The sequence below is a fragment of the Genypterus blacodes genome, unplaced genomic scaffold (assembly GCF_046128005.1).
Source record: "Genypterus blacodes isolate CSIRO-AG114 ecotype Tasmania unplaced genomic scaffold, CSIRO-AGI_Gbla_v1 ptg000028l_1, whole genome shotgun sequence".
Classification (NCBI taxonomy): domain Eukaryota; kingdom Metazoa; phylum Chordata; class Actinopteri; order Ophidiiformes; family Ophidiidae; genus Genypterus; species Genypterus blacodes.
The window spans coordinates 1,965,001-1,978,110 of NW_027466841.1; the positions used below are offsets into that span (position 1 = coordinate 1,965,001).

General features: G+C 44.8%; 1 protein-coding gene across 1 annotated transcript; it reads right to left on the reverse strand.

Moving 5' to 3' along the window:
* Nucleotides 1-5,745: 5,745 nt before the first annotated feature.
* On the reverse strand, nt 5,746-9,535 carry LOC142993462 (protein NLRC3-like). Its single transcript, XM_076144206.1, has 6 exons — nt 9,421-9,535; nt 7,543-9,346; nt 7,282-7,455; nt 6,858-7,028; nt 6,693-6,739; nt 5,746-6,324 (listed from the first exon to the last, which is right to left on the reverse strand). The coding sequence occupies exons 1-6, from the start codon at nt 9,533-9,535 to the stop codon at nt 5,786-5,788; spliced, it is 2,850 nt and encodes a 949-aa protein (XP_076000321.1). The 3' UTR covers nt 5,746-5,785.
* Between the last annotated feature and the right edge of the window lie 3,575 nt (nt 9,536-13,110).

The following is a 13,110-nucleotide window of genomic DNA, read 5'->3' on the forward strand; positions in this document are numbered from 1 at the left end:
AGTTTAGTCCTGTGTCGTGTGCATGTGTGTGCGTGCGTGCGTGTGTGTGTGCCTGTGCGTGCGCGTGTGCGTGCGCATGCGTCCGTGTGCAGAGGGAGATGTTCAAATCTAATGAGGGTCAAAGTAGGTGAGGGGCAGAGGCTTCTCGTCCAATCAGAGTGACTCTTAACACCCTCAAACCTTTCACCTCCTTACACACACACACACACACACACACAGCTTCTTTTATTCAAGGCTCTTGTGTCATGCTTTGCCAACAAGTTCTGTGTTTCTAGCAGGGGAGCGAGGGGAGGCCGGAGTCTCCTCTCAGCTGGGAAAAGATGGGAACCTGTGGGCAACATGGCAGCGCAGCGGGCCTGATCACCAGGGCAACTGAGAGAGGGTGGGAGAGAGAGGGGCGCGGGGGGGCTGGAGGACATTCATTGTCAACATTCACGTGTTGAATGTTGTTGTAGGTGTATTTGTACATGCAAATCTCAAAGAGAGGCCACGCCCACTCTAACATGCACTTCCCTCCTGTTCCCTTCAGATTTCAGTTTCAGATTTCAGTTGGGATTTTTTGCAGAAACCACCATGTTGGCCTCAAGTGAACACGGTGTACTGAAGCTATAAAGCTTTGTAACTTTGTAACTCCGTGCTGAGTGGTCCAGAATTCTGCCACTTTAAGCTGCAGCACCCGCACCACCACCACACACACATCAACACGAGCTATCGGAAGGTTTTCCTTCTGGCAGACGCTGGGCTGCGTGAGGCTTCTGAGCAGTGACAAGACAAAAGGAGGCTAATGAACAGAAATGAGGGGCGTGGAGCTAATAACGCCGGGTTGATGGCACCAATAGAGGTCATTAAAGGAAACCAACGACCTCAGACACATTTCAGTGGGGGAGCCATGACGGGGCGCTGGTTGATGATGGACCTGTGCAGACTCCAGTGGGCAGCTGGGGCCCCTCAGGGGGAATGAGCGCCATGTCCTCTGCTGTCCTAAATAACTCAACCATCTGTGGTGTGGTTTAGCATAAACTCTGATAAGTTACACCGACCGAATGACCTCACACTGCAGACAACATGGTTGTCGTCTTGTTGTCTGTACTTCCTGTTTTCAATGCGGTGTCACTGTGAGTGTTTTCACTCTCTGCCTCGTCCTGCCGGCCTTTGTTCACATTCTTCACCGCGAATGAAAGACCCTCTTCAGCGGCTGGCCTGGTTTCAGACGGGGTGGGGGGTCGATTTTCCATGGGCCATTTTTGGTTTGATCGTTTTTAGAAGGCCGATCACAAACTCGCTCCTACGGATAAGAAAATAAACGCATTCCTGGCCTCTGCAACACCAGGACTCTGGCGGCCTGGACTCTTCTTCTGCTGTTCTCTCATCACCAGCGGCCTGCAGCCTCCCACACTCCCTAGACTGTTACACACAATGCAACGTTCCAAGCTGTTTAACCACACAAAAGTCATTTTTCACGATGCCGGCCGTAATGTGGTAACACGAGACATCTCCGCGTCGTGCGGTGTACCCTGGCTTGGCGTGGATGAATCATGATGGAGCAATTGTGGAAATGGCAGGAAATTACATCCGTCACTCGTGTGCCTGTGTGAGTTGGATGTGTGCGCCTGTGCTCTTGACAGGAAGTCTCAGCCTCAGGGGGTAGGGGGAAGGGAGGATGAGCTGGTGCAAAGGTTTTCTTGGGGGTTTTCCACACATGGCATCATCACAAAGCAGCCAGAATTTAACAGCATCCCAAACATACAAGCCGCCGCCTCCTTCACCTACAGTGACACCTACAGTGTGGCTCCCCAGACTGCAGAACCCAACTTCAGTTAATCATCACATTTTCTTGTCGTCTGCTGCACCCAAAATCTCCTGGCCCGTGCTGATTGGGAGATGCTAGGAGCCTTCACCATCTTGGCCATGGTCACTGAATGCCACACCGGTGTTTCAAAATAGATGAAGGAAGCTTCACCTGTCAGCGGTCACTGCCTATTTAAGTATGCAGCCACTGTTACTTCACACCTTGACTGTGACTGCATGCTGCCTGCTGGTGTAACTAAAGGCAAATAAGCAAATACCTCTCATGTGGATAAAGGTGGTAAGGGCAAGTGCACAAATGTAAATCTAAGTTTAGATAAGAAACAGTGTGCTGATGACTGAAGCAGCTCACTTCTTCAGGAACATGTCTGTCATCTTGTTTACCGCAACTAAACTGAACTGATACTTTCCTGCCATTGTCCACATGTGCTGTCTGTCGTTGTGTTCTCCACACGCAGAACTCCCAGCAGGAAAACATGTAAACAGCTGTTTCCAGTCTGACTCAGCGCCTGCATCCAGCTCTAGATGGTGAGGATAAGAGTAATAGTATCCTGCAGGTTCCCTGAGCTTAACAGAGCCCACAGTGACCGAGTGTTGAGCTCAGCTAACCTGAGCTGTCAGACACCAAACTCCAGTCAGACAGAACTTAGGCGTCACTATGAATCAGCAAAATCAACAGCCACAGATTTGTTTGCATTTCATTCATTTGTTTGCTCTGGTCTCACTCCTCACACAGGCGTGATTGTGTGACGTTAAAAGCATGAAAGGATGTTTACACTGATGTTCCAGAATTCAAGAGGCACATCCTTGTTTATGATGTTTGTCATAAAGTGGCTGTACACAGATTATAAACTAAACTGGAGCTGTGAGCCTGTTTGGCATTTGGAGTCTGGCAGCAGACATCTGATGGAGCTGGAGGCATTTATTGGATATGTGCATGAAAACATCACAGTGATCGAAACAAGATGTTACCATGTTACAAGGGTTTGCTTTGTCTGTGGACTTGTCACTGTGGACCCTGGGCCTTCTAGACCCTCTGATGGAGTATGTGTGAGTCCTCTCCAGCTGTGGCCTCTTGAATTGTCCCCACCATCAAGGGAGCCAGACCTCCACAGGGAGGGGGGGTCATGTGATTTAGGAACAGCTGATCCCAGCATTCCATGGGTGCTTAGCCTGAGGCCTGCAGCCCTCGTGAACTATAAGCACTCGCAAAAACAAAACACACAACTGACATAGGATGAGATGTCAACACACACACACACACACACATACACACAGTGCGTAGGCTAGTGGAGGAGACTTCACTAAAATCATCACTCAGTAAGGCACATGCATAATTTACAGTTCCTGTCGTGACCATAATGGACCGGAGAAACACCAAATCTTTCCTTAATAGCAGAGGGAGGAGATCACAATCCCTCCTGTGTCAGGCATCAAGGGGCAGAAACAGCGGGGCCTTTATCACTGCTTTCCCATGTGTGAGTCAGTATCAGGTCATGTCAAAGCATTTGTGGAGCTTTTCATATTTACGGAACATTTGTTGCACAAACTCATTTCCTGTTGTTTCATCGCTGAGATTCTTCTGTCAGAAGCTGCATGCGGTTGAAAATGATACAAGCCGTTCTACTGCTGTGTGTGTGACAATGCCTGTGGATTACAGAGCTCAGATGAACAGATGACACCGGCACTGTGGCACGTGTCTGAGCCAGATGTTGCACAATTATGAAACAGGGCAACTCACAAGTGTGTAGTTCTGAGGGTTTACTTAACAATCTGCAGGATCACGCCAATTTAACACCTCACAAAAGGAAATGGTCATGTTCACCTCTTGCTAGACGCCGCCTGCTCCTGCATTGGAAATCCCCTACCCCTCCCTCTATCTCGCAATGGCTGAAGGAAACAATGTATTTTCTTGAAGTCAAGAAAGTCTAGTACACTACGAGGGGCCACACTGATAAGTTCTATCAGAGATGGCAACCGTTTCTCTCTAACTTCACAGATTTACAGGCTATGCCAGACCAGTGACTGAAAACCTGAACACTGAACAGTTACATTATTTTACATCCCAGGCGGGCCAGGACAGGGTTGTGTGGATGCAGGGTTGTTTTGTTTCTCTCTTCTCTCCTTCCCTTTACCACAGCCTATGATGCGATTAGTACTAGCCTACGTTGCTGTTTGACATCATCCTGTAAAAACTGTATTTACCCTATGAGATCATCGCAATTTTAAATCTACTTGTATTCTACCTCAGGGTCTACACAGGAGGGATTGTGATCTACTGACGGATGTTTAGCATTGCTGTGAAATACACCTCCAGACACGAATCTATCATAGACACACGTTTCACACAATAAGAGGACAAACCCTGATCACTATTCTGGAGCTCCTTAGTTATTCTTGAGTTGTCGTGCCACCTCCGACCACCAGGTGGCAACAAATCTTTCAGATGAAGGACATTTCAATCATATGATACAGCTCAGGATTATTTACAGATATTTTACATTTTTCCAAATAAGTCTTACATCAGTTACTATCATCTGTCCAGATGATATTAGATATTTGTTTTAAATAGTTATTTTATGTAATCTGAAGGAGAACAAGAGAAAGAACTTTACCATCAAACTTTATTTAACATTACCAAGTACACGAAAGAGGAATTTAGACTAACAAACCTTTCCCATTCTACCAAATATTTATCATTCATGTATAAATGTACCCACAAACATTCCTGGCATATGTTGAATGTATAAATATATATATTTATCCTTCCTGGGGTCATGCCTTTATTTCTGTTTCATGTTCTTTTAGTGTTCCTGTTTAATGTTGTATCCTTTCAGATACTTCACTTCCTGCCCTTGTGTGTGTGTCTGTCTGCCCGCCCTCATTAGTTTCACCTGTTTGTATTCGTCCCCAGGGGTTTTGGCGGTTGGTGTGTATCTCTGACTGTGAGTGTTGCTTGCTTCTTATTGGATGTTTGTGCCTTTCTTAGACTGATTTTCTGTGGCCTGTACCCTTTGCTTTCGGTAAAGACTTTTGGATTATACCTGTGTTTGTGCACTGGGAGTTGCAGAATGTTCATATAACCATCTTGACATTTCTTTGGAATTAAGTGGAATTGAATGCCCTGTTTTAATTGCTTATCTTCCACCAACCATCATTAGATTTTCATTTTGCATATACTATAAGCCAAAGTCACTCAGTATTTCTGTGATTCAGTCACAACTTGCACTCTGTCTTGATTCAATCTTGTTTGGCTGCCTGGAGATCTTGTGTTTTTCATCTTTTCCTTTTCAAACGGTCCCTAAGATGTTCAAGGGGCGCTGTGAAGGGAAGCCACCCGAGTCAGCACTGCATGCCCTTCATTGAGCTTCAAACAGGCCGGGTAGAGCTTTGATGCATATTCGGCTGGAAAATGAATACTGCAGTTCATCTCAGACATGAGCTTGAACTCAGATGCATGTGGCCGTTCAGTTTGTCTGCTTCTGGCTTTGGATCACCATGATGGTCCTCTAGCTGCCTCATATCAGCTGAGTAAGTACAAGCTCTGATGGTTGTGACAATAGATCAAACAAAAGCATTTAGTCTGTTCACCAGTATCACATTTATCCTCTGGAAGTAGCAAATAACGAAATTATTCATCAAGCATGATTTGAAAAAGAAAAAGTAAGGTCTTTAACAGGATTTACTTCAGAGCCCATAGAAGATCATTCTGGTGTGGTTCTCAAACTGTGTGGTCTTTCAAATCTGATCAAAAACAACTGAACAGCTGATTTCAATGATTATCACACCCTCAGGTTAGAGAGGAGGAGCTGCTTAGTGAATTGAGCTGAAGATAATGGAACAAGATGATCAAACGGATGATAAATCCACGAGGACATTCTCACTTTCAGTCTAATCTGAAGGTGGGCAACAACTTTTGTTTAGTGTGTAGGTGTGTGTAGGTGTGTGTAGGTGTGTGTAGGTGTGTTCACTCTCCATCCTACACATCACACAGAGACACAGACGAGCCAGATCCCGACCAGAACCCAAACCCAGGATACAGCCTTTCGTTGAACGTGGTCTTGAAGGTGAACAGGTGGCTGAGCGTATCCGAGACGCTGTAGAAGGACAGAGTTCCAGCGGGAACGTCCAAGTACACTCCTATTCTGTGAGAGACAGAGGACGAAGGCAGAGGGATGGGTGTCCTGACCTTACTGTGCTGGGCGAAGTAGCCGCCGTCCTCTGAACAGATCAGACTCCAGGACTGATCGTTGGCTCCGAACCAGCAGTTGTCGCTGGCTCCTTTCCTTGCGATTCCCCTGTAACTGACCGATATGTGGACGCCTCCGCTCCACTCCACCTCCCAGTAGCAGCAACCTTCCAGACCGTTCTTGCACAGCAGCTGGTACCAGTAATCGAATCTGTCTGGGTGGTCAGGATACGGCTGATGCACGCTCACTCGCGTCACCTTCCTGTTGTTGTTGAACAGTTTGAGGTCTGTGTTCACCGTGTCCGGGTCCAGTTCCAGTTCACAGACGTCTGATGGACAAAACAAAGATGCAAAACAGCAGCAGGTTCACTCGTTAATTAACAACTGTACTTTTCTGTACTATTATTTGCTTTCACCTTTCTGCTTATAGACATAGGCTTCATTGACAGACGAATCCAAATCGCCATCTCAATCTCTGTCTCTCTCTCTCTCTCTTGCTCTCTTTCTCTCAGCCCCTCTCACACTCTCTCTCTCTCTCGTCCTCTCTTGTGCTCTCTTTCTCTCAGCCTCTCTCTCTCTCTCTCTCTCTCTCTCTCTCTCTCTCTCTCTCTCTCTCTCTCTCTCTCTCTCTCTTTCTCTCTCTCTCTCTCTCATCCTTGTCTGTAGCTTTACTCTAATAAAGTAAAAACAAACTTACATTTCCTCAGACCAGCTTTCATCCTCTGATGTCCACTGAAATTCATCCTGCAGGAATCAGAGACATGATCTTAGCTTTGTTCCGCTTCTTGGCACTGTTATTTTGTGTAGTGAAAGCCTTGATGAGCATACCTGAGTGTCCAGTCTGTCGTTTGTGTGTCCATACCTGAGAATGTCCAGTTTCCAGGGTTGCCTCTCCTGTCCAGAAAACAACTTCATTCCTAATTCTCCTGGGTGATTGTAGCTCAGGTCCAGCTCTCTCAGGTGGGAGGGATTGCTGCTCAGAGCTGAGGCCAGAGACACGAAGCCTTCCTTTGTGATTTGACAACCTGACAACCTAAACACACACACACAAGCACACACAGCTTTCTCACCTTGATAGATTATAATATGTTCCTTGTTATTTCTAAGTATGAATTTCATTTTCCTGCTTGCAAAAATGGGGGTTTTGTGAAACACAGAGCCCTGATGATAATGAGCTCTATATTAGGGTTCCACATTAGCTCCAATTTCATCTGGTTTATTCCATCGCTTCACACTTAACATTCTCAAGGAGATAATGTATGGATATGTATTGTTCATGTTCTGACCTGAGAGCTTCTAGTTTACAGTGCGGACTAGCCAGTCCAGCAGACAGCTGCTTCACTCCTGCATCCTGCAGGTCATTGTTACTCAGGTTCAGCTCTCTCAGACAAGAGGACTGAGAGCTGAGGACTGAGGACAGAACTTCGCCGCTTCTTTCTGACAGATTACAACCATCCAGCCTGAAGAACAAGAACACACAAGATAATAGTTCCCACTTCTAGAAATTAAAACATAAGATATAGTTAATAAATCCTGAACAAACTCACAGAGCTTTCGTGGAGGCTTTGACCACTGGCAGCAGCTTGACAAGAGCTTCCTCTGAAGCAGAGTACTTCTTCAGTTCAAACTCATCCAGATCTTTCTCTGATGACAGTAAGATGAAGACCAGAGCTGCCCACTGTCCAGGAGACAGTTTGTCTGTAGAAAGGCTTCCTGATCTCAGGTACTTTTGGATTTCGTCCACTAGAGAGTGGTCCTTCAGCTCACTCAGACAGTGGAACATATTGATGCTTCTCTCTGCAGAGAGTTTCTTCCTGATCTTCTTCTTGATATGCTGGGCTGTTTCCTGAATGGTCTCTGAGCTATTTCCTGTCGGCTTCAGCAGGCCTTGTAGAAGTGTCTGATTGGCCGGCAGCGAAAGACCCAGGAGGAAGCGGACAAGCAAATCCAGGTGTCCATTTGGACTCTCTAAGGCAATGTCCACAGCACTTTGGTGGAGACGGGACAGTTTAGATTTGTCATTTGCAATTTTAGACCACCAGGTGTTGGGTTGATCTTCCGTCAGCAGATTGACTCCAGAGTTGATGAATGTCAGATGGACATAAAGAGCAGCCAGAAACTCCTGAACGGTCAGATGGATGAAGCGGAACACCTTGTCGTGGTACAGTCCCTTCTCCTCTTGAAAGACCTGTGTGAACACTCCGGAATACACCGCAGCTGCTTTGATATCGATCCCACAGTCTATCAGGTCTGATTGATAGAAGAGCAGATTTCTTTTCATCAACTGCACAAATGCCAGTTTTCCAAGAGACTGAATCATCTCACTGTTCACTTCATTCCAGTGTGGATCTGCCTCAGCTCCTTTATCGTACTTGACATTCTTCAGTTTGATCTGAACCACCAGGAAGTAGATGTACATCTCAGTCAGGGTCGTGGGCATCTTTCTGCTCCCTCTGGTTTTCAACACATCCTCCAAAACCGTTGCGGTGATCCAGCAAAAGATTGGGATGTGGCACATGATGTGGATGCTTCGTGACGTTTTGATGTATGAGATTATGCTGCTGGCCTGCTCCTGTTGTGTGAATCTCTTCATGAAGTATTCCTCTTTCTGAAGTTCACCGAACCCTCTCACCTCTGTCACCAAGTCGATGCTCTCAGCAGGGATCTGACTGGCTGCTGCAGGTCTAGTGGTGATCCAGAGGCGGGCAGAGGGAAGCAGATTCCCCTTGATGAGGTTAGTCAGCAGAACGTCCACGGAGGTCGACACTGTAACATCACTCAGGATCTCGTTCTTGAGGAAGTCCAGCGGAAGCCGACACTCATCCAGACCGTCAAAGATGAAGACGACCTGGAACTCTTCAAAGCTGCAGATTCCTGCTTCTTTGGTGTCATGAAAGAAGTAATGAAGAAGCTCCACCAAGCTGAACTTTTTCTCTTTCAGCACATTGAGCTCTCTGAAAGTGAATGGGAATGTGAGCTCGATGTGCTGGTTGGCTTTGCCTTCAGCCCAGTCCAGAGTGAACTTCTGTGTCAAGACTGTTTTCCCAATGCCAGCCACGCCCTTTGTCATCACTGTTCTGATTGGCTGATGTCTTGCAGGTACAGGTATAAAGATTTCCTCAATGCTGATCATTTTCTCTGGTCTCTCTGATTTCCTGGACGTTATTTCAATTTGCATGACCTCATGGTCATCATTGACCCCTCCAGCCCCTCCTTCTGTCATGTAGAGCTCTGTGAAGATCTGATTCAGAAAGGTCGGGTTTCCTGCTTTTGGGACCCCCTCAAAAACACACTGGAACTTCTCCTTCAGGCTAGATTTCAGTTTGCGTTGGCACAGAGGAGAAACCATTCCTGGATAAACAATCAACTGATTAAATCATAATAATAAAGATGTCCATCGTGTTTGAGCTGTTAAATGATCTTACTGTTGTGCAGAGCTTCAGCCAGCCCCTCGTGCTTCATTCTTCTCAGGAAGTCCACGGTGATCTTCACAAATGACTCTCGACTGATCTTTTGCTCTTCCTTCTCGCCACTCAACATGTTCTCATCCTCATGCGGACTCTCTAAGCTGTCTGGGTAATCTGAACACAAAACACTCTGGAACCTCTTCAGCTCCTTCTTCACAAACCTGACAATGTTCTCCTCCAGCCGCTTGCACCAGAACAACACAGGAATTAAATATGCAGTTAAGAAAATCACCCACTGGTCAATTTCACTTTCTTAGATATTAGTTATTTCACTTGTCACTGATCCAAATGTTTTGAAATGTACTCACCATAAATATGTGCTCCATTTGCTGATCAAACCTGCTCAGAAAACATACAAATACACATTAACACCTGCAGTCTGTGTCCATCACGTTGTGTCCCTCAGGCTCTTGTTGTTAAATCATTGCCAGGTACTCAACAAACACAAAGTAAAATATTTCTATTAGAAACACAACAGATCCACACACTACATTTACAAACTGATCTTTTGCAAGTTTGAGCAACAATAATACATAATACATTTTTCATTCAGTTTTATTGAAGATTTTACTTCAGATTTTCTCTTGTTAATTATTATGATAATAAATAAACAAAGTTTATTATTTGTCATCTACAATAACCACATGAATATCCAGATTTTAGTGTCTTTTCAGTCCTTACCTTTGTCCACCAGAGGGGGCGTCACCTTTGAATGAGTCTGTCCCCAAGTCAGACCTGATACACCCACAGAATGTCATTTGTCTTGCAGCCAGAAAACACCTTGGCTATGTGTCCACACTAATGTCTCTATTGTTTTACAACTATAGAAACAGAACATTTAGGGAAACTCTTCTGTGTTTACCTTTGAAACTATATGTTTATATTTTAGTAATATAGATCATTATTATTATTTATCCATAAAGTGAAGATATAAATGGAGACGTGTAGTCTGTGACTGTACTAAAAACTTACATCTGTTCCATAGAGGCACGATCTTTAAAATTAACGTAGAACGGCATTGAGCCCTCACTCTCCGAGCGCATATAGTTGATCCCACGCTGAGGTTTAGATTTAGTTGGTACTGGTGGTACAATTTTCGATGCAGGTTCAGGTTCAGGTTCTCTGGGTGACATAGGGGTTTATGACAAGAATAAAGCATCTTAATCTTAATCTTATTTTTCGCTCATTCAAAGACTCAGCTGTGTCCTCCTAAATCAGATACAAATTGTTAAACAGCAGCACGTTGCCCTTGTTGCTGTTCCAGAGCAACTTGTTAAAGGTGATAAAAGTCAGAGAAATTGTCCAGTTTATCTCCCCTCGTTTGTGTGTTAAAGTGATGGAAAGTTTGTGGTAACAGGACTTTCAGCCTTTATGAGTTGAGGAGGAGCGTTGCTCTCAGTGCATGTGGGGTCACAGCCTTCATCCTCTGAAGGACACACCTTCATCACTCAAGTCAAACTCACCTTCAGCTGTGTTTAGCTGAAAAACATTATAGGGACACAGAGCGCATTTGGGGATTTGCAAATGTCCAGATCTTGGAAATTAGGAAGAGGGCTTCAACAAATCATGTAAAAAAACCTTCAGTATCAAAGTCCAGACCAACTGCCACCATGTATTATTGTAATCATTATACAACTGATTACAATTCAATTGCAAGTTTAGGCTGCAATAATACAAAACACATTTTTCATAATTTTTTTCTGTAATTGATGATTTTACCTCAGATTTTCTCTTGTTTATTATCTACAATAACCACATTTTTGTGTCTTTTCAGTCCTTACCTTTGTCCACCAGAGGGGGCGTCACCTTTGACTGTCGGAGGCTCAAACATGGACCTTATGCTCTTCATGGACACATAGCTGTGTGAGGGAGAGTCTGGCCCCGAGTCAGGCCTGATGCAAACACAGGATGTCATTTGTCTTGCAGCCAGAAAGCAACTTTGGCTATGTGTCCACACTAACGCATATACATGTGGACATGTCTCTGTGTCTCAGTTTGTCCTTACCGCTGTACTAAAGCAGCGTTTTACAGTAAAAACAGAACGATTGTGGAAACTCGTCGGTGTTTGTGTTTGAAACCCTATGTTTATATTTTAGTAATATAGATTATTATTATTATTTATCCATTTAGTGAACATATAAATGAAGATATGTAGTCTGTGACTGTACTAAAAACTTACATCTGTTCTACAGAGGCAGGATCTTCAAAACCAACGAAGATCTGCTTTGAGCCCTCACTCTCTGAGCCCTCACTCTCCGAGCGCATATATTTGAACCCAAGCTGAGGTTTAGGTTTAATTGGTGGTGGTGGTCCAGGTGCAGGCCTATATCCATGTCCACGTTTAGGTTTTATTGGTGGTGGTGGTCTGGGTGCAGGCCTATACCCATGTCCAGGTTTACGTTTGGGTTCTGGTTCTCTGGGTGACAGAGAGAGACAGTTTATATTTCACTCATTCAAAGACTGAGCTGTGTCCTCCCAAATCAGATACAAACTGTTGAGCAGCAGCACGTTGCCCTGGTTGCTGTTCAAGAGCAACTTGCTGCTGGGGTTTCTGACTTTTAGAAGTGAAAGGTGATAAAAGTCAGAGAAATTGTCCAGTTTATCTCCCCTCGTTTGTGTGTTAAAGTGATTGAAAGTTTGTGGTTTCAGCCTTTATGAGTTGAGGAGGAGCCTTGCTCTCAGTGCATTTGAGGTCACAGTCTTAACTGATGTATTGCAAGTTTAGGCTGCAATAATACAAAAGACATTTTTGATAATTTCTCTCTGTAATTGATGATTTTATCTCAGATTTTCTCTTGTTGATTATTTGTCCTCTGCGACACCGACAGGGTGGCAGTAGCTCAGTGGGTAGAGCCTTTGCTTGGGAACTGGAAAGTTGCCAGTTCAAGTCCCTGCCGAGGTGCCCCTGAGCAAGGCACTGAACCCTCAAACCCCTCCTGTTATGGGTGATAATGTAAAGTAATTTGCCTTGGATAAAAGCATCTGATAAATGATAGTAATTTACTTTATTGCACTAGTTTGGGCGATTTCTGATTTCTGGTTCTCCTTTTTCATGCTGTACTGTAACTGTTGCACAGTAATTTCCCTCGGGGTAATAAACCTTCATCTTATCTTATCTTATCTTATCTTATCTTATCTTATCTTTATCTTATCTTTAGTGTCTTTTCAGTCCTTACCTTTGTCCACCAGAGGGGGCGTCACCTTTGACTGTCGGAGGCTCAAACATGGACCTTCTGCTCTTCATGGACACATAGCTGTGTGAGGGAGAGTCTGGCCCCGAGTCAGGCCTGATGCAAACACAGGATGTCATTTGTCTTGCAGCCAGAAAGCAACTTTGGCTATGTGTCCACACTAACGCACATACAGTACATGTGGACATGTCTCTGTGTCTCAGTTTGTCCTTTCCGCTGTACTAAAGCAGCATTTTACAAATCAGATACAAACTGTTGAGCAGCAGCACGTTGCCCTGGTTGCTGTTCTAGAGCAACTTGCTGACTTTTAAGAGTTAAAGGTGATAAAAGTCAGAGAAATTGTCCAGTTTATCTCCCCTTGTTTGTGTGTTAAAGTGATGGAAACTTTGTGGTAACCAGACTTTCAGCCTTTATGAGTTGGGGAGGAGCGTTGCTCTCAATGCATGTGAGGTCACAG